General features: G+C 42.0%; 1 protein-coding gene across 5 annotated transcripts in view; it reads left to right on the top strand.

Moving 5' to 3' along the window:
* The window catches only part of PIK3C2G (phosphatidylinositol-4-phosphate 3-kinase catalytic subunit type 2 gamma), a 202,567-nt gene that overhangs the window by 7,394 nt on the left and 173,631 nt on the right, over positions 1 to 21,542 (top strand). For all 5 annotated transcript variants that reach the window (XM_059848028.1, XM_059848029.1, XM_059848030.1 and 2 more), the window contains exons 3-6: positions 2,603 to 2,685; positions 7,197 to 7,354; positions 9,241 to 9,352; positions 16,111 to 16,213. In XM_059848028.1, the coding sequence (XP_059704011.1) occupies positions 2,603 to 2,685; positions 7,197 to 7,354; positions 9,241 to 9,352; positions 16,111 to 16,213 (456 nt within the window). The remainder of the gene's footprint in view (positions 1 to 2,602; positions 2,686 to 7,196; positions 7,355 to 9,240; positions 9,353 to 16,110; positions 16,214 to 21,542) is intronic.

Below are 21,542 nucleotides of genomic sequence, written 5' to 3'. Positions count from 1 at the left end.
ATTACGGGCCAGATGTTCAAACATAATAAAAGAAATTTTCTTTATAACATCCCAATGAAAAGAGATGTTATTAATTTCCATATTAGTAAGAAAACTGAAATAAAACCTAAAAGGTATCTAACATACTTAGCTACTCTGTCTATGATATTTAGGATCTAAATTTAGATTTTAGTGTTTTCAGAGTAACTAACAAGACTCATATCTTCACCCAAGTCCCATCATCAGACCAAACATCATGATTTTGTTTTGGGTGCTCCAGAAATGAGAAACAACTATTATTGTTCATATTTGGAAGGATGATTTAGTGACTTGGTTAGCACAATGTGAGAAGTCTATGGATGAAAAAATATTCCATTCATCAAGGAATGCAGTGAGTTGCTTCATCCCTGTTGTCATTACTTCTCCTGATATGGAGTTCCATCCCATTCTCTGCTCTCTGTGATGCATTTGCAGTGCATGGAGACTCAACTCCTGTTGAAAAATAATGTGATCACATTATTTTAACTTTTTATTGGTAACATTTTGACTTTATATGCAAGAAGAAGAAAGTGAAGTTTCTGGACATGTGGAAAGAAGACATGACCAAACTAAATCTCTCATCCCTGGAGCTATTTATCTCCTTTATATACCTCTACTGTGACTTAGCAATGGTAGTTTCCAGAGGTGTAGACTATTACTGCCTCACGGGATTCTTGTTTGCCATTAGGAATCACTCAGAGATGCTGCCAGCAAAGGTGCAAAAAAGAAGAGGGCTCCCGTGCCACTCCTGTGTCCTGCAGGAGGATCCAGATTGCAACTCTGGGCTGTCAGGCTCCTCTTTTCCATCCTTTAGTAATTATTTATTCATATTAGTCTTCAAGCCATGAGAATTTGAGGATTCATACCCATGTTGTTGCAGCAAATCATGCATTCCAAGTCTTGTCCCCCTTCTTGCTCACTTCCTCTCTGTCCTTCCTTACAAACTTCCTTTGCAGTTGTGGTTTTGCTCTTTTAATACCTTCAGGGCCATTTCATGTTGTGTGCCAGCCTCACCTTTTCTTACCTGTGGGCTAATCTTCTTAGCTTTTCCCTCAGTGGCTTTTTCTCTTTTGCCATGTACATTTTCCAGGGCACTCTACCTGCTCTGCAAGGACTGAGCTGCAGGAGAAGAAGGAGCCTTTGTTTGTTTTGTGGGGTTTTTAATGAACAGGTAATTTTGGAGGCTGTTACCAAATCACTCATAATTTCTAAATAGTGGACATCCTCCAGAAGTCCTTATTACTGTCTGATGAGGTGAATTGAAAAGTAGGTGTCTAACCAAAATGGAATCAATGAACCAGTGGAGGTGTTACATTTTCACTGGATTTTGTAGGAGCTTTCTCAGCAGCTCTTAGAACCAGGGAATGAAGGACTACTGACTCAGATTGCTAAATTTAATTTTACTCTCTTATTTGCACCCTCAGGATTATCCATTGTTTATTTCTTCTACCAGACAATTTCAGTTTTCCTCTCTATTGATGATGAAAACTGAAATTTAGTATCTGCTTAGTATCTCTAAATTTCATGTGCACTCTCCTAATGCTTTGTGGGGTATTGTGGATAATGAAAATACTACATCCCATCAGTCTGGGGTCTCACTGCATCCTCCTGAAGTTTCTGACTTTTGAGCTTTCAGCTCTGCTGTTGTGATTTCCCCACCAGCCAGCTCCCAGCAGATCTCTCACCATTTTTAATCATCCCATCTTTTAAACTATAACTAAAATTTCCCACCCTGCATCTTTTAATGCATATTGCACTTTGTTATCCAGCCAAAAATAATCTTAAGTTGTGTTTATTAGTTATTTTTTGATAAATTCCCACACTTTTATATGAATTATTATTCAAATTATAAAATAAACCTTTTGTCTCAGTTTCCTCTTTTCTTTCTGAAGGGGTTTAAAAGCTCTTATACAGTTAAGCCTTGTAATGTCTCTACCTACAAGAGCAGAAAGAATTGCAGATGTAATAGCATTAAGCTCTTTCCTGGAGATGATATTCTGGCTGAAGAGTACTTCAGGCAAACAGACAAAGGGATGCTTGACCCAAAGCAGTGGCTCAGACCTCTGTGAACTTGGAGAGCAGAAAATATGGGGGGATTTTTCATGCTCAGTGGAGTCCACTGGTTCCCTCTTATCTATCTTAGGGACTTACCTGACAGGTTTATGGAGTTTGAGGGGATGCTGAGCTTCCTGCCAGGGCAGAAAGAGAGAAAATAAGTATTAAAACACACTGAAGCACAAGCTGCAGTTTGTCCTTCTCCCTTTTGTAAACAAAATATCTGCATTTGGAGTTATCTGTGCCTTGATACCAGGTGAATTGTGAAAGCTTGGTCTGAAATTCCTCATGTTCTGCATGGGGGAGAAAACAGGATTTTATCCAGGGCAGCTGATGCTTTGTGACTTCTGAAAGCATTTAGAGTGCAGTCAAAATGGGGTCATTTGTGTTTATTTGGAACTCCATCAAGCCAGGGGCGGGGTGATAGGCTCTCATGGAACAAAATTCAAGATTAGCCTCATGGTCTTTCTTCTTCTCATACCTAAATAACTCAGCTCTGTTTCTTTTGGGGTCTCGTTGGTGTTTTTAGGCTGCAGCTTGGTCTATCCAGCTGATTGAAGCAGATCAAGGAAGTAATGAAAACACAGTTGGTTTCTGCAATGCAGTGGAGAAGTAAGTAATGAAAAGGCTTTTTTCAGCCAACTGTCACATTTCACTTACATGGATGGGATTGGTTATCCCTGTGGTTTGGGGTGACTGGGATGGAGGTAATTATCCCCTCCCAGGGCTGGGCTGTGTATTGGCATCTAAAAAGGTGTGACAGCACACCAGTGTCCTGGCCACTGCTGAGCAGTGTTCATTATTATGGCATTTGTCTGAAGCCCTTCTTCCTGGAAAGAGGCTGGAAATTGCCTGCTGATTGGGAGATGAGAATATTTTGTCTTCCCTCAATTATATGGGTGTCCTTTGCTTTTGTGAAATTGCCTTTAACTTGACCCAGTAGGGTTTTTTCCCATTTCTTCTCCCCCTGCCCCTGCTCTGAAGAGGAAGGGAGTGGTAGAGCAGCTTGGTGGGCACCTGGCACCCACCTAAGGTCAGCCAGCCACACCCTGCAGTCCTGAACAATGCTGCAATTCCAGTATCTCCTTAAATAAGGAAACACTTCTACTTTTGGTTTAAATATGAAAAACCACCAAGGAACAATAACTCAAAAAATATTTAAGTTTCAAACTGTCTGCTTTATTAGTGATAAGTACATTTAACTCATCACTGTTGATGGTTTATAGTGTGTGAAACTTCCAATTCTTTTTCTGTCATTGTCTTGGACAATATTAGTGCCTGTGCAGCTCTGAGCAGGAAAACAGGAGCTGCAGGAACTGATTGAGAACAGAATTGCTACATACTGTCATGATGAAAAGTGAGACTTAGCAAGTGACAAAACCTACTTTAATTATATTTTACCATTACACTTAATAGCCTGACTTAATGGCATAGAACATTTTTTACTTTCTTCATCTTCTGCAGAAAAATGAATTGTGCTGAAATCCAAGCACACAAAAAATTACAAGTATTTAGACCATCTGTGCAGATTGATTTTTCTTTTGTAGATGTTCAATGATCACAGTGTCAAGTTGTTAGCACAAATGCACGCTTTTCCCCCCTGGAAAGTAGCTGGAAAATGGAATCCTGATTTTCTTATTAGACTTTAATGAATTGATTTTATTCAAGGTCAGCCAAGGCTGCTTCTCTTAAAAGAAAAAAAACCCAAATCAACCCAACCAAAAAACCCAGTTTGATGTTGCACTGAAATTAAGAGGAGTATATTATATATTCAGATGGGGTGGTCAGCTTCAAAACATGCTCAGTCCCATGTCTCAGTTTCCTTTCCCACAGTTCATCAGTTGAACCCAACCCAATTCTACCATGAGGTGCATGAAGGCACATTCCACATGACTGCCTTCCTCTCAGCTATTCAGATTTTTTTAATGTCTAAACATTCTAATTCTAGGAAAAGCTTTATATTGATTTTTGAGTAGATGAGTTTATTTACCAGGCTAAAAAGAGAAATACAAAGTGGTTCTTCTTTTGAGGGAGTTTGTTTTGTGTGTGTCACGAGCAAACACTCTTAAAAAGAAAATAAGAACAGCTTTTGTTTTTCTTCTATTAAATAAGTAGAGAAACTTTTTAAGGACAAAATGTCACTACAACCAAAAGACCGAAAAATATCATAAATTTTCAAATAACTTAGATATTCAATCTTGCCAAATTAGTATCCTCCCAGTGAATCTCAGGTGCTGGCAGAGGCATTCAGACTCTGTCATGCAGCTCCAGCTTGTAGCTCAGCTAGAAACCCCTGTGTTTTCTCTAGATGATACTTGCACAGGTAGCAGTCTGTAATTGAAGCATTTGGCTGTACAGGACTGTCCATCAAAGCCCTTTCTCAGGTGACTTGCAGGACTGTGAGCTGAGCTGTAGTGAGTACTCCTCCCTGGATGGCTTCAGAACACATCCTAAAGCCACTTCCAGACCAAGCTGGCCATCTCAGAGTCCTCTGCAAAATGCAGAGTTCCTCCTCCTTCAAGGATATCTTCAAGGATGTGCTTTGCACTGCAGAGAAAAACATCATGTTCTGAAATGCTGTGGAATAGCAATTCCCTCTAAATGTCAGTAGTTTCTGCACTGGGTTGTGGCAGCACAGAAAGCAAGTAGCACAAGATTTTATTTGTGTCATGTTTGTATAATGCTTCAGTTCTGCTTTGGAAGACCCAAACTGTCAAAGTCTTGCAGTGTTTTGCCCACCTGCTGAGGCCAGAAGCCCTTTAATCACATGAGGATGGTAGATGGCCATAAATGAACAACACTTTTGGAAACTGAATGGGTTTTTATTTGAAAAGCAAATTTGTGTCCCCACATTTTGCTAAAATATTAGCAGTGTGTGGGTAGGGAAGGAGATGATGTTTGCTTGGTTTTGGAATGACTGCCAGCGAGTTGAGGAGGTGATTCATGCCCTGTATGAGTACATAGCCTGGGAATTTCAGGCTGGATAAAGGCTAGGGAAGTTTCCAGCTTTTTTCAGTCCTGGGCTTTCTTGCAGAAGCGTGTTACAGGGGAAAAGCTGCACCTTGTGCACAAAGGAAATAGACTGTCACCAACCACACAGGTCACCCAAACAGCCTCTGCAGTGGAATGCTTTCTAACCATGAGGATAAATCTGCCCTGTACTGGAGGTTCTCTTGTCAAGCCTCATTTCCTCCCACTCCACTGAAACACCAAGACCCTGGTCTTCATAATAGGAAATTGGCTGCTTTGCTGGGTTTGTTAAATTTGGAAGCCCAGGCTTTTTTTTTTCCTTCCCTCCTTTTCTTTTTTCTTCCCTTTTTTTTTCTTCTTTTTCCCCTCCCCCTTTTTTCCCCTCCCCCTTTTTTCCCCTCCCCCTTTTTTCCCCTCCCCCTTTTTTCCCCTCCCCCTTTTTTCCCCTCCCCCTTTTTTCCCCTCCCCCTTTTTTCCCCTCCCCCTTTTTTCCCCTCCCCCTTTTTTCCCCTCCCCTTTTTTCCCCCTCCCCTTTTTTCCCCCTCCCCTTTTTTCCCCCTCCCCTTTTTTCCCCCTCCCCTTTTTTCCCCCTCCCCTTTTTCCCCCCTCCCCTTTTTCCCCCTCCCCTTTTTTCCCCCTCCCCTTTTTTCCCCCTCCCCTTTTTTCCCCCTCCCCTTTTTTCCCCCTCCCCTTTTTTCCCCTCCCCTTTTTTCCCCTCCCCTTTTTTCCCCTCCCCTTTTTTCCCCTCCCCTTTTTCCCCCCTCCCCTTTTTTCCCCCTCCCTTTTTTCCCCCCTCCCCTTTTTTCCCCTCCCCCTTTTTCCCCCCTCCCCCTTTTTCCCCCCTCCCCCTTTTTCCCCCCTCCCCCTTTTTCCCCCCTCCCCCTTTTCCCCCCCCTTTTTTCCCCTCCCCCTTTTTTCCCCTCCCCCTTTTTTCCCCTCCCCCTTTTTTCCCCTCCCCCTTTTTCCCCCTCCCCCTTTTTCCCCCTCCCCTTTTTTCCCTTTTTTTTCCCCTTTTCGTTTTTTCCTCTTCTTTTCCTTTCCCCCCCCTTTCTTTTTTTCCTCTTCTTTTCCTTTTTTTTCCTCTTTTTTTTCCCCTTTTTCTCCCTTTTTTTTTTTCCCTTTTCCCCCCCTTTTTACTTCTCATGCTGTAGAAATGCAGGGCACAAAGAGTAGTTCACATGGCTGTTTAAGAGATTTGGGCAGTAGCTCTGAGGCAGGAGGTGACACAGGAATGGAGACTTGGGGACAGAACTGGGGTCCAAAATACACTCACCAGGGACATTACAAAGCACTCCCAGCTCAGGAGCTACAAAATGAACCAACCAGGATGCTCAGTACAGGATATTTGGGGTTAGCTGCTAAATATTCAGGCCAATTAGTGAAATGTAAACTTCAGCTGGTACAGTGTGTCCCCTTACCTGCAGCTGCAGAGTGCATTTGCTTAAAAAGCAAGTTTATTCCCAGATGATAGGCATGCTGCCTGTGACCAGTGTTCATTAGGAGATGGGACCTCAGGAGGAATTAGTTTCTGCAGCTCTGTGGTAATTGAAAGGACAAGGGGCAATGTATTTTATAGTTAATGGTATATCAGAGGGACTCAGTGACTGCAACTGTTACTGCACCCTGCAGACTTTTACATCAATACCAGGGTTTTAGTGATGAGGATTTCAGAGAGTTGTGGAAATAGATACTCCTTAAGATTTTGCACAGGAAGCATGTTCCTGTACTCACTTTAACCAGATGTCCTTGTTGCAGCTGTCTGTGCATGTGCTCTTGGCTACTTCTGTGTTAAAACTCTGTAACTGAAGTACATATTTGAGCACTATCCTTTCTTCTGAGCTCAGTGCACACTGAATTCTCTGTTTAAACTCCTTTGGGTTTCACTGAGGTCAAGCTCAGCAGTGGTTCTGTCAACTTCAGGAAGATTTTGCTGCTGGCTTCCCTGAAATAACAGAAGTAGTTTAGTGTGCTGATATGTAGTTATCTCACTAATGCACAAAACCAGAGTTTGTATTGCTACCATTTCTCTCCACAGACTTTTATTTCTCACAGCTCTTTATGCATCACCATATGTATCTTGTAGAAGTTTTGTTTTGCCCTTAGAAGAGGCCAAACCCACACTCCTCTTTCATTTCTTCACATGTTTTTTCCAGAATCAGAAATGCCTATCCTGCTTTTGATTTGAAGACAAATACTGGGAAAATCTGGAGTATCACAACAAAGTTCCCAGAGCATATCCTTGGTGGAACAAAATTCAGACTCAGCATCTTCACAGATTTTTCACCACATCCTCTACTTCTTACACAGCATGGTAAGTGGTCGAGGTTATGTACAGGGGAAGCACATCAGGCATCAAAGGAAAGGAGAAATTCCAAGGAGGTGGGAAGAATCAAGGAGAATAATTAAGAATTGGAAGATTTTGTCCATGAAGTTTCTGGAGTCCCCAGGCTTGGAGATGTTTAAGGTCTTACAAGACAAAACCCTGAACAAGGTGGTCTGAATTCAGTGTTGACCCAGCTTTGCAGGGAAGAGGTTCTACCCAACCTAAATGATTGCCATTAATGACTATGAGAAGCTGGCTCTGCTCCTGTCCATCCTGTTTCTGTGATTAATTGGAGAATCTTTAATTCCAGCTCTAGTAATTTTTATTTCTGCACCATATGTCAAAATAAAAGAAATTAATTTTTTTCTCCCCCTCTCTTCCTGTGCTGCTTTAAGTCACAGTCTTTTTTTTAAATCTTCCTTTTTAATTAATAATTTCTTTAGTTTTCAAGGAATTAGTTGACAGTAACAGACTGAGTATTAATTATCCTGAGCTTGTTTAGAGTAGGCAAGCAGTAAGTTTAAAGTAGATGGAAGAATTACTCCTTTTTGGCCCATCTAATGTAAAGTAATGTTCAGTTAGGCAAGAACTTTTTCCAGAGTAAGGAAAGGAAGATGAATCTACAGAGTGGAAATGAGTGATACCAGCAAGTTTTAGATATTTTTTCCCAATGAGTGACCTGGAAAAAGTGCATGTTACAATTTTAATTCAAGATTTTGGGCTGCTCTTCATCTTCTGGACTGTATGAATTCAGCCAGCACGCACTGCACTTCAAACATCAAACCAGATCAGTTCCTTACTCAATGGCAACTTCTCAGAAGGCTAAATGATTTAAACTGGCAAAATCAGTAGAAAAATGTGTAATTGAAGTGTTTTGATAAGGGGAAAAAAAAATTTTGCAAACAAAATTACCATTGCCAGAAGGAGCTTTCAATCCATTCATACATTTGTTTTTCCCAGGGGAAAACCAAACCAAAGCAAAAAGCAAGCTCTGGTGACCTACTCTGTTTTATTTCAGCTTTATGTCATAACCCCCTCCCCTGGGAATGCCACCTGTTCTCTTTCAATGGAAAACCAAATTTAGCAGACCTGTTTCTAGATTATGCAACTATTCTTTGCCACTTGTGATCAATTCTTCTAAAATGAACAGAGGGGAAGTGTGTTGGCAGGTGTTGGAAAATGGCTTAAAAAAACTGGAGTGGAAATGGAGAAAATTCTCAAAATTCTAAAATGTTTCTGAACAGCAGGTTGTACAAACTGATATAGAACTTCCTAATTTATAGGGATTGTGTATATTTTTATACTATTATGTGGCTAAATAATATTTTGCACATTAAATATGTATTTAGTACATGTTTTGCACATGTATTAAATAATATAATATTTTGCAGATATAAAATACATTAGAATATTAATTTACTTCTTTTTAATGGCTAAAAGGGTGTGCATAGCATAAACAATATCAAGTAACATTCTGGAGCCTTTTTGTGTCATAAGTGGCTACAGAGTCAACTTTTGCATCATTGGAAATGTACCAAAACGTTCATCAGGAAAATGAAAAAGAAAAAAGAATTCCATTTGTCTCTTCCTTTCCTCCTGGGAATACTGCTCATCTCTTCCTCTGTCCAGCTGCCCAGAAAATTGCTCATTTCCTCTAAATGGACATAGATTCCATGTCAGGTAGAATATTTGAAGCAAAATTTAAAAAAAAAACCAAAATCAAGTGTGTCTTGAGCTAATTCCTCTTGATGGAGCTAGTCTGCAGCAGTTGTTAGGAATTACAGAAAAAAAACCCCTTATTTTCTCTGCTCAAGTATGTAGCTGCAATTCTCCAGCAAACTACTATTAATTTTCCTTGCTATCTTTATTTCCAGCTGGCTGTATCACTCACGACTTAATTGTGGAGATCCTCAGTTGCACAAATCAATACTCAGCCCGGGAGGAATGCCTTCTGAGTGTTTGTGGGGCTGATGAATTCTTACAGAAGTAAGTACCTCATTAAGCCACCAACCATGTCAACAGAGCCACGGGGAGAGCTGGGGTGACAGGTTGCAAACACTCCACTTGTGTAGGAAACAGAAAAACAGAAACTTCCAAAACAGACACTGAAAGATTTGATCTGCAGCCTTAGAAAAAGCTTAGATTGGTTGTGAAATTACAATATGCAGATTGTATGTTGTATTGTATTTATAAAAATACAATATACAGCTATTAAGAAGAAAAATCATGAACTTATGTTTCTATAGTTGTGAGAATATGCCTTAAGTGAGAGAGAAACTGCATTGATAAGATGGTGAAGGGTTTATAATGTAAGGGTGGGGTTGTATAGAGTAGCTAAGAGTTAAAAAGTTCTAATAGAAGCCTTTTTGAGCATGTAAGACAGAAATGAGGACAAAAGTATCCACAGTGCAGCAGAAGTAAAGGGATAGGTTAGAAAAGCAAACTAAATTCTGTGGCAATTGTCTATTGATTTAGAAAGTTCTATATTGCCTTGTAATGAAGAAACTTGTGACTGCTTTAAGCTATGGCCGACTGCTTGCTCCTCTAAAATCTCACAGCCTCTGAGAGTGATGTTTATCTGAGCACTGAATCCTTCTTGGCCTGAAAATAGTCCCACCCCTTCATTTCTAGTGGTGACCACGACACCTGTGTAGTTTCTGAAACTCCTGAAACACGTGGTGCTTGTGTTCTGCAGAGAGGATGGAGTGCTGCAGTGCAAGGATTCAAATCCTCTTTTATGGAAGCTTTGTGCAGTTTTGAATTGTTTGTTTGACTCTCTTGTCCTTCTGGTGATTCTCATCTGTGATTCAAGGATGCTGCTGCCTCCACCATCTCATAGGGGTGTTATAAGCAAGTCCTCAAAGGGGGAAATCACCCAAGAGTGCTATTATGTTTTATTTATTTATGCAGTATCATGCAGCTGCAGAGCAGGTGATTTTTCTTCATATCCAGTTGCAGTAGTAACAAAACAAATGAAGTCAGCACTGTGGTGCTGAATGCAAGTTAAAAACACATTAAACATAAAGCAGGTCTTCCTGAATGCAAATCGTTTACAAGGAGGGAAATAAATGCTGTGATTCAGGTGAGCTCTGGTGCTGGTTGAAAGCACTGCTGGACTCAGCTAGTTGTTTTTTGCCGTAAATTCAGGTGTCAGCCAGAGTGAGCAGGGTGTGTGTGGAAGCAGCTGAAGTGGAGGCACTTGTCAGCTGGGCTTGGTGGACACTGGCTCTCAGCAGAAGTGCTGGCAGTGCTCTGTGGTGCTGGCACTGCAGGAATCACAGCTCATCTGTTAGAGGTGTAAAGAGTGTTAGACAAAATAGTATATGTCTGTAATTGAAAGGGAAGATTCTAGAAGCTGTCATATTTACAGTAGAGTGTAAAAATTACCTGAAGTAGGTTTTTTTTGTAGTTTGATTAATGAAAGCAACACAGTTGTGAGAGCAAGTGTTACCCTGTGTGAGTTAGCTTTGCTCTGTGTCCATCTGGAGCATTTCTACCTTTACACAGGCCAAATGCTCATATGCTCGTAGTGGATTACATCTGGCAACTAAAGCTGCCAAGATTGCCTCTTCAACATTTCTGAGCCCACTTTTCCCTCGTTCCAACCTTGGTAAAGCAGGAGCTGGAAGAGCAAAGTGTAAATCATTAGAACACCAGAAGCACCAAGCAGAGAACCAGGTCATACACAGATCTGTTAGTTACAGAAGAAGGCCAGGGATTTAATTTTTTTTTCCAAGAAGTTCTTTTAACTTCAAAGAAATTGCTAAAAAATGGAAATAATGAACCATTGTATTGAGTGTGAGCTCAGTGCAGTATGTGCTGAAGAGTTTTGTTTTCATTGTTGGGGAGAATGCATCAATAGCAGACTGTTTAAATTCCTGCACTGGTAGAATCTGTGCAAGCAGTGAAACAACGTCAATAATGTTCTCAGTTTTCTTACTCGGCTCTTCCACTGTTATTCACCAAGCTCTGAGCTGCACCAAAACTTCAGCAGTTTGTAATTGCAGATTGTGCTGTTAAATTCAGCTCCCTTTCTTCTGCCTCTTCAAGGGAGCCCTGGATCTGAAATGTGAAACCCCAGACCCTAAGGATCCCTTGGGTAGTTTAACAGGGCTTGAGGAGTTGCCTCAGGGTGAAATTTTTCTATGTGTGGGCTATCTTCAAGTGCAAATTGGTTTCCTCCCAACGTTGCTAAGAGTGATTTGATGCACTTTTGCACAGTTCTTCCCCAGAAAAGTATTTGGAGTCAGTTCACGGATGAATTCCAGTAGAAGTTCCTCAAGTTCTAACACAGGAAAGGGAATAAATATTCTGCTGCTCCTGCTGTACTATAATCCAGAAAAAAACACCTGAAGTGAAGCCACAAAGGTGATTTGATAAATTGTTCTCAGACCAGAGAGCTTTAGTGAAGCAGACAGCTTTGTCAAGGTTTGTCAAACGCTTTCATTTCCTGTTATATTGGATTGTGTTAATGAGCACTTCACCCCACCTCCTGCAGAAGCACCTGAAAGACTTGATGATTTTTATAATCCATTTAGCTTTGAATGAGAGGGGGAAGGAAAACCACCTCTGTGCTAATGACCATCACACCCAGCAGCAGCAGATTTCACTGTCCATCACTCCCTTCCTACGCAGAGATCCTCGGGCTCACATCCTGCCTGACTCATGAGTAGAACATCAGATTTCAAATACCCAAATTTTAAAGATATCAGAAGGTAGCATATAGACTGCAGGCCAGTCTGTAATTAACAGAGCCATCTGTAGAATTCTGATTTGGAATCTCTTGTTTTCTGGTCTTTTTAGTGTGGGAAACCTGGCCTTGCTGCAACCTGCAGGCTTTCTTTTTCATCCCATCAAACAAACCTAGATCCACCTTTAAATCTTGCTCTCACACTTCCCTATCTTTCCTTAGATTTAAAATGGATACCCCTACATATATTTTATGATGCCTTTCATGAAAAATATTATATAAAAGTAAATTAAATTGTGCTAAAACACCTTGTGTCAACTCCTGGCCCTTAATGCCATCGGCTAGTCAAAACCAACCCTTCTCATCTGTCAGCAATGAATCAGTCCTTTATTTTTAGAAAAACAGGTAATAATCTCAGGTCATCCTGAAATACCTAATAAAACAAAACATAAGAGTTTGAGAATGTGGAGATTTAAAAAAAATTCTTCATTATTTTATTTATGTGTGTACCAGCAATAGGTTGTAGTAATGTAGATCACCAAAGCAATGTAGTACAAAAATACTGATAGGCTTTATTTCTAAACATCCTTTTATTCTAAGGTGTCAGAGTATTTAAAGTTCCATCTACACCCTCACATGGTATAATTTAGACAGCTACCTTATTGCTTTGCAGTTTAGCCACCACAGTGAGCAGGGGAATGGAATTGAAAAATCTAAATGCTTATCTTTTCTTCTAACCTGCTCGCCTGTGACCTTATTGATGACATTTTTTGTCTTACTAATTCTGTTCTCTGGGAATTGAAACCTAAATAAAAATTGGTTTTCACTCAAAGTGAAGTTTAAGCTATTAATTATAGACTGACATAGACATAATCACACAGATTGAAATCATAAGAAGCAAGCATCTTTGGATGAATATGTTCTTTGTGAAAAGTAAACTTAATTTTCTCTTGTCACTGCAGATTAAGTTTCTCATTCAGAGATGCTACTAGCTTAGTTGCTTTAAAAAAAACAGTCTGATTGAACTGTGTAAGATTTGGAGCTTATAGCACATCAGAGATTCTTGCTGTGGGGAACAAGTAGTGAGGGTGTCTCAGATGATGGGGATTTTCCCTTTCTTATATTTAGATATTTAGTGAGACCACAGGCAAGTCACTTGGACCAGTCATTACCACATCTCCTAAAGACAAAGACTGCATTTCTCTTCATGGCGTTCTCATCAGAGCTGTGTTCTCCATGTAATTTCAGCGAAAAAATAAGGGGAGAAATGTTGAGTTCACAAGGTTGTAACACTTCCATTTTTGTTTCCTTCACAGAGCTCAGAGTGCTATAAACCAGTTACTAATAATCATGTTATCCTCCAAAGGGGATATATCATTTTTATCTCAGTAGTACTGGTATGGTAGCAAATCTGCCTGGGGTGCAGCTAAAAGCCACTTTGTCAATCTGTGGAAAAGCTACTCTTATATTTCTTGTAGCACACTTTTCATCTAGACCAGGTTTGCACGTTATTTTGTTAAGGCATTAATCCATTTTGTCTAGTCCCCTGTGTAACAATAGCTGTCAAAACTTTTCTCTTTGTATTTGTGCAAATTAAATCCATTCATTAAGTCAGCTGCATGGCCACTTGTGCTTGCAGTGTTTCAGGCAGCCTTGCTGTGTCAATAAAGACTTGGCTGATGGATAGTATCTGCTTGACACAGCAGAAGCTAACACAAACCACTAATGTAAAAGCAGTTATAACAACAAAATTAAGTTTCTCTTGCTGTAGCTTGTTTTGCCTGGAAGCACAGTGGCATGGAAAACTTACACTTGGAAAAGACAGTTTTTATATATCTGTGGTTCAAGATTGTTACTTCCTAGGAGGGTACAGCTCCTCTGTAATTGTCTAGCTGTACCAGTTCCTGTCACTGGCATTCCAGCAGCAATCTGTATCCTGGAGGAATCAGGAAAAGGGGACTCAGGGCTCATGGATGTCTCTGTAATATTCTTGTTACTATGCCTGTCCACAGGCTAGAGGTGAGGCAGAATGAAAAGAGCAGGAATTAGAGGCATTAAGTAAAAAACATGTGTTGGGGCAGTTCTAAAATGTTAAGGAAGCTTCCCAGTCTGACCAGTTAGGGGCTCTCTGGCAGTCACACTCCCTTCATTGTGAAAAGAGTCTGTGCCTGTTCATGGGCTGCTGCCCAGCAGCAGGGGCACCAGCAGCCAGGGCACCATCTGCAGCTGGCACTGCACTCAATGTGCTCCTCAACCAGAGGGGAGAAAGATAAAAAGTTCATCATTTCAGTGGTGAGGCAAACACAATTGGGTGAAATGAGGAGAGGAAGAACTTTCAGGAAAGCTGTGGATAGGCAGAACACAGAGATGAGAGGAGGAGGAACAGAAGAGAACACATGCATTGGTATCATCCCAGGAACTGGGAATTGGCCACTTGGACTTTGAAAAGGGATTTGAGAAGGGTTTAGCTGTAACAGGGGTATGATTTGAAACAGCATGGGTATTTCACTGGGTTGGTGCTCACTTCTTCAACTCTTACGTCTGTACTTTCTGCTCTTGAAATCAAGAAATTTTGAAGCTGCCTGGAGGTGCTGTCAAAGGTGATCCTTGCTTCAGGTGTTTGTGTCAGATGGAAATGAGTTTGCCCTTTGTGATGTTTAATATGTTTGTTTAAAAAAGAATCCTAGATATACATTTACAGCTCTTGTAACCTCAGTGGAGAGTCTGTATTTTACTCACAGTGTAGTGTGAGAGCAGAATGTTTACAAGATGTGTAAGTTCCCTGTAAATGTGCTGAATGGCATTTAAGTTTATCCATTCATTTATGCTGAAGACTTCTGCTGCCATGTGTGAGAGGAGTCTCATCTAAGTCACATTTTCCATGATTTATTCATAGGGGGGAGCATTTAGGTTTTGTTTATTTTTTTTAACTAAATCCAGCCCTTTTTATTCAGACATTCCATCAAAAGCCCTTTTAGGTAGAAATACGGTTTACATCTAAACCAAGTTTTTCAAGCCAAAAAAAAAATCATCTTTCCTTCATGGCCCAGGGAGTTCTGAAACAACTTACCATGCTGTAAAACTGTATAAATATGGAATATCCTTTTTTGTGCCTCTGTGGCTGAAGGCTCAATAAAGCCTCCTGAATCTAATTGGACACGCACCAAAGGTGTAACTGATGATGCATACTGACTTGTTTTGGTGATGAATTTACCTTTGTAAAAATCATTGTTGTTTTGTTCACTAATCCCAAAGGACTTTTTCAAATGTCAAAAGATGTTTGTCTCAACCCTGAAATATTTTTTGAATTATTTCACCAATTTAAAACAAAATGTGAACTGGAAAAACAAAATTATTTTTGTTCCAAGTGATTTTAAGAGCGACAAACCAAGGCCGTGTTCTAAGTTAGAAAAGGTTGCCAAGAGTGGTAAATGGAAAGAGACAAATAAGATTAAGGCATTCCCTTGTCATGGGCTGCTGCATCATCTTTGACCAGCAGCTTAGTTTGTAGGATCCATGCCAGTTGAGTGAGTCTGATCTTAGCTGGCACGTGATTTGAGAAAGAAAAAGATGAACTCTGCTTTTGCCACCTCTGTGTGAGCTTCACAGGGTGAAAACTTAAACTTCTTTGAGAATCAAGGGTCACCTGTCTTGGTGTATGTGGTATTTGATTTTTGAGTTGGGTGTCAGACACTACAAGTCATTCTGCAGAGGTGCATTCATAACCAGCATACTGCACTGTTTTGCTTTGAAAAATATGCATAAATAATATCAAGGTTTGGGAGCACATGCAGCTTGTCAAGGATATTCTTTCTTGGTGTCCTTGTTGTTCCCTTTCAGAACTTAATGGTCAATGATACAAGTAAGCAATTATTATTTGTTTTACTAGAAAACATGACAGAACCATCAATTTCCACAGAAGCAGATGCCAAGAACTGGCTGTGTATTATTCATTCTTTGCTCTTAGAATTTAAACTACTGAGGTAGCAAGGATAAAAGAAGGAAGTGGCAAGCAGAAATAACCCTTTATTTGTTGTTTTCCCCCAAACTGCAGCAACTGTACTTTGGGAAGCCACGAAAGTCTCCGCAAGGCGAGCACCTGCATTCAGCTTCGCCTGCACCACGCTGCTCATCTGGAGCACAGCTTGGCCAGGACAGTAAGTGACCTTCTTTTCTTCCCACTTCCTTCAGCATCCCTGTGTCACATTCATCTTTTCTGGAAAAATCCCTTCACCCAGGATTCTCTCCTGGGAAGCTGAGAAGCCTCAGAGAAAAAGGAAAACAATCATCATCTGATTTGCTTCTCCTGTGTTTTGCTGCTTTGGAATGTTGTTTGGAGATTGTTTATCCCACAGGTGATTGGTTTCTACTGTGAATTATTTTGACTTATTGGCCCATCAGTGCCAAGCTGTGTTGGGGCTTTGGAAAGAATCATGAGTTTTCATTATTATCTTTTTAACCTTCTGTAAGTATCCTTTCTGTATTCTTTAGTATAGTTTAGTATTCTTTAACATAATATAGTATCTTAAAATTATAAATTAGCCTACTGAGAATGTGAAGTCAGATTCAGCATTCCTTTTTGCCACAGGGCACCCCACAAATACAATATCCCTGAAGGAAAGAAATTCCACCACTTCTTTTACTTAGCAACCTGCAGTAATAATCAAAGAGAGATTATTTGCTTTCCTGAGAGTGCATATATTATTGCTGAACTGCAGTTGGAAGGTCCTGGGGAGCATTTGTGCTTTGCTCCTGTGCTTACATCTAGTGAACAACTGTAGAGAACACACGACTGAAAAAGACCAAGGGTTACTTTTTCAGAAAAAAAAAAAAAATCATTTTGTCAGAATTTAATCCTGTTTTATTTCAGGTGGTCAGAGAATTCTTACTGTTGGTTTTTTTCCAGCCCAAACTTCACAGTCCAGCAGCAGCTCTGCTCTGGGCAGTGTTCACTGGCAGTGTGTTGTCTCTGTTCACAGATAGTGCCAATTACCTGCTTTGCATGGCTCTGGTAGCAGCCTGAGTCTCTCAGTGTGTGGGTCAGATGGCAGATATCTAGCAAAAAAAGTGGTAGGGGCTAGAAAAATGCAGATGTCTAGGAAGAAAGGGTAGGGGCTTTCTTTTCATGTCTGTTTTGTCAGAAGGAAAATGTAAGTGAAACATCCAGCTCAATACAGTGTCTTACCTGGACCATTAAAAAAGGACTATGATGAGGCCAAATATATATATGTGTGATATTTAGATATAGATAGCTGGAGATATTGAACATTTTAACCAGTTTATAGATAAGAAAGTATTTGCCTTCTCTAGGTCAGTGTCTGTAGATCTTCAAAACTGGAACCCAATTTAGGAGTCTCTTAGGAAACTTCAAAGCTTGTTTCTGTGCTAAGGAAGCCAAACTCTACACCAAGGGCACGTGGAGGCTGCATTCATGACTTGTGCTTACCTTACATGACCCTGCTGAATTCAGGTTGCATAGTTGAAAATATCTGATGGTACTTGCAGATTACTGTTATGTTTAATAACCAATCTAAGTGGCTATTTACAAGTAATAAGCAGCTCTTTCTTTCTTTTTTTTTTTTTTAACCAGACACTTTTTGGACTTTGGCCAATAACTAAATGTTCACAATTCCTTTGTAAAACAAACAAACAGGAAAAAAAGGTGAATACTTGCTTTCTTTCCTTTTATGGGAAGCTGTCACTTTGCTATGAAATCCTCATAGCAGGAAATTTTCTTCAGCTGAGCAGTTACAAGCAAGAAATTTGTCCAGGGGCTTTACACAAAATCAGGTCTTTGAATTAGTTGGTGACCTTTAATTAGATTTTGGTTTTTTTAAGACATGAGATTTATCAGCTTTAGCACTCTCCAAAATTCCAGGGAATGCTCTGCCTATCGTATTTTTTACAGAGTTTCAGGATTTCAGATGTCCCCACATTCTGATCATCTCAGCAAAGCATTAATCTTCACAGTGGACAGGCAGCAAAGAATACTTACAGGTTTCTAACAAGAGCCTCACTTGCTTTCAGAAAAGGATTTTTGAATTAAAGCAGACAGGAAGCAATATTTCCTGAGAGTTCAAAATCTTTTTTTTTCATCTATATCAGTGTTAGTATTTTGCCAGACATAATGATTGAAGAGTTAACCTTGTGTGCATAACCACAGATGAGAGAAGTTAGAGGCCTGTTGTGATGAGAAGGTGGAGACTTTTCCATTATTTAAATATTTGTGGCTTTCTAGAGGGATTGTGCAGTTCAGGCCATTAGAAGACATTCAGCAGCTCAAAGAATTTTGGACCCTCCAGTAAGGGTTTAAGTGGGAAGGGTGACATTTTAAGATCTCAAAGTGCATTATTGATCAGCCCTTTACAGGGACAGGCACAGCTCTGAAAGCTTCAGGCCATTAAGTTCCTTCATGTTACTAATAATAGCAAAGAGCAGGAGCAGCCCTTGAGGTGGAATCAGTCACAGACACAGAGTTTTTCCCCAGCTCCAGGGCATGCTTGTGACAGGGCACTGGTACAGAAAGGAGAGGTTCTGCTTGCAGCCAGCAAGTCTGTCAGGACCAGAAAAAACCTAACAGAGGAGGCAGACTGAGTGCCTTGAAAGCTGCAGGCTTTCTTTCACTCTGGACCTAGTTCTATACATTTCTTTAGGTGTAAAGAAACCTGAAACCTGCTCAAGCCACGCTGAATTCAGGGATCTGAATTCAGGGCTCTGATGTAGTCTATACTGAGCTCACAGTTAGTTTTGTTGCTGTTTGGTAAAACACGTAGCTGTAAAATACATTGGGAAGTCACAGGCTGAGAGCCAGGTCATGGAAAAAAAAATCCTGCCCTCAGAATTCATATAAAAAGATGCAAAAATTATGATTTTAAAAACCAAAATAGGCAGAAACTTCAGCTGTCTCAGACACTTGTGCACATACACAGCTACTGTTTATTTTTGTGAAATAATGTGCTCTTGAGGAGAACTTCATCTCTGATCTAATTAACTTTCTCAATTTTGAAATATGGATTTTGTTTCATTACAGAAGTCTCCACTAAGTTTAGTTTAACTAGTTTAGTGTAGTCTAACTAAGTTTAGTATAACTAGTGCCACAGAAGCAAGATCTTGACAGATCTTGTATGTAATAATCACCCACATGCAATCAGATAGTAAATAATTCACATAAACACACCTGTTTCTGTAGTCCATCAAATCCTCTTCGGATCCTATCAATCACAGATGTGATTCTTTACAGGCTGGGTGGTCAAACACACAAAATGGGTTCCCAGAAAGGCGGCTGGTGCCTATCAGTCCCTCAGGAAGAGGCATTCAGACAATGTCCTTTGTAATGAGCTTTTCATTCATGGGCAGCCCTGATGAGGTGAGGTAGTTGGACTACATGAGAATTGTAGGTCCTCATCAGCTAAACTATGTCCTCTCTCCATTCCATTGCCATCCCCTTCCATTTCCTTGTGCCGTTCCATTTCCTTGTGCCCTTCCTGTAAATCCAAATGACACTGACTAACTTCCAGTCAGCTGGGACCTCCCTAGATTGCCAAGACCTTTGCAAGAGACCTGAGAGGATTCAGCCATGAGATCAGCTCGGTTCTTTAGTGCTCTGCAGTGAATACCACCGAGGCCTTGTGGACCCAGAAACATTCTTAGGTCATGAGACGCGCGCTCTGGAAAGGACCGTGCAGTTTATTGGATGAAGCAATAATTCATCCAATAAAGGATGAACCAGAGGGGATGCTGAGAAGCCGAAGTCATTCCGTGCCATTTTGTGGTTCCAGAGGAGCAGCAGCAGGGCCAGCCGGGCTCTCACCTTCTCTCAGTGGGGTCACCTCGTGTGAGGCTGCGGGAAGGGGCGTTGGAGGGCCCTGGAGCTGCTCCCTGCCTCTGGCTGCTCTCGGCGTCCACGGGCCTGCTTCTGGCCGCCCAGAGCTGCTGCTGCTCTTGGACGGCCTGCATTGCCCACAGCATGACGGCCATGACGGGCTGCGCGCCCCTCTCGCTGTCCCCGCTCCTGTGCGGGCGCCTGGCCAGGCCCACGGCGCACTCTCTGTAGTCCCTGTCCCCTCGCACAGAGTGCAGCAGCTTCTCCATGGGCTGCCGGCACACGGGGCAGTTGTCCCTGCTCCTGGCCCACTGCTGGATGCAGCTGAGGCAGAACTTGTGCATGCAGAGGGTGACGAAGGCCGGCCTCCTCATGGGGCCCAGGCAGATGGGGCACCGCGCGTCCTCCGCCGCCCCCGGCGCTGCAGCCTGCGGCGGCCGGCTCCGGCTGCCAGAGCTGCTCTGCCCCGAGTCTTCTTTGGCAGTGGATGCCACGTCCTGCCAGGGGAGACAGGCAGAGTGCTGGAGCTTGGCTGGCAGGAGGGGCTTGCTCTGGGTGTTGAGCTGCTCCCACTCGCCAGCGCTGCAGTACCGAGTGTCACACAGGGACAGGGACAGGGTCTGTCCTGGAGGTGAATGGTGGAAATGCCCAGGTCCTTCAAGAGGGAAAGCCTCCCAAAACCAGGTGTCATATGAGCAAAGGGATAGGGGCTGCCCAGGGGGTGAATGGTGGAAATGTCCAAGTTCTACAAGAGGGAAAGTCTCTTGGCACCAGGTGTCACACGAGCACAGGGACAGGGGCTGCCCAGGGGGTGAATGGTGGAAATGTCCATGTCCTTCAAGAGGGAAAGCCTCCCAGCACTGGGTGTCACATGAGCAAAGGGACAGGGGCTGCCCTGGGAGTAAATAGTGGAAGTGCCCGTGTCCTTCAAGAGGGAAAGTCTCTTGGCACCAGGTGTCACACAGGACCAGAGACAGGCTCTGTCCTGGAGGTGAATGGTGGAAATGCCCATGTCCTTCAAGAGGAAAAGCCTCCCAGCACCAGGTGTCACACAAGGACAGGGACAGGGTCTGTCCTGGAGGTGAATGGTGGAGATGCCTGTGTCCTTCAAGAGGGAAAGCCTCTTGGCACCAGGTGTCACATGAGCACAGGGACAGGAACAGGGTCTGTCCTGGAGGTGAATGGTGGAAATGCCCAGGTCCTTCAAGAGGGAAAGCTTCCCAGCAGCAGGTGTCACACAAGCAAAGGAATGGGGTCTGCCCTGGGAGTAAATGGTGGAAATGCCCGTGTCCTTTAAGAGAGAAAGCCTCCTGGTAGCAGGTGTCACACAGGGACAGGGGCCTACCCTGGGGGTGAATGGTGGAAATGTCCAGGTCCTTCAAGAGGAAAAGCCTCCCAGCTGCCCAGGGGGAAATCTCCCCTCCCAGTCCCCCTCTGCTGCTGAGAGTGCACCTCCTGGGTGTTCACACTGCCTGGGTGTGCTAGGGCTGGGAAAAATCCTGGGCTGATCCAGCTGGCACAGAATACTGGGTCATCTGTGACATTATAGCCCATTGCTAGGTGAATCCATGGTCAGATTGGATCCATAATTGGTGATCTCATAATCCAGCTGTAGCACTAGATGATTGCTCTAGATCCCTGGAGAATGAGTTGTCTTCCTTTCT

The sequence above is a fragment of the Haemorhous mexicanus genome, chromosome 5, assembly GCF_027477595.1.
Source record: "Haemorhous mexicanus isolate bHaeMex1 chromosome 5, bHaeMex1.pri, whole genome shotgun sequence".
In the NCBI taxonomy this organism is placed as follows: Eukaryota; Metazoa; Chordata; class Aves; order Passeriformes; family Fringillidae; genus Haemorhous; species Haemorhous mexicanus.
Note: the sequence above shows the minus strand (reverse complement) of the source record. Positions and strands in the feature narration are given on the sequence as shown.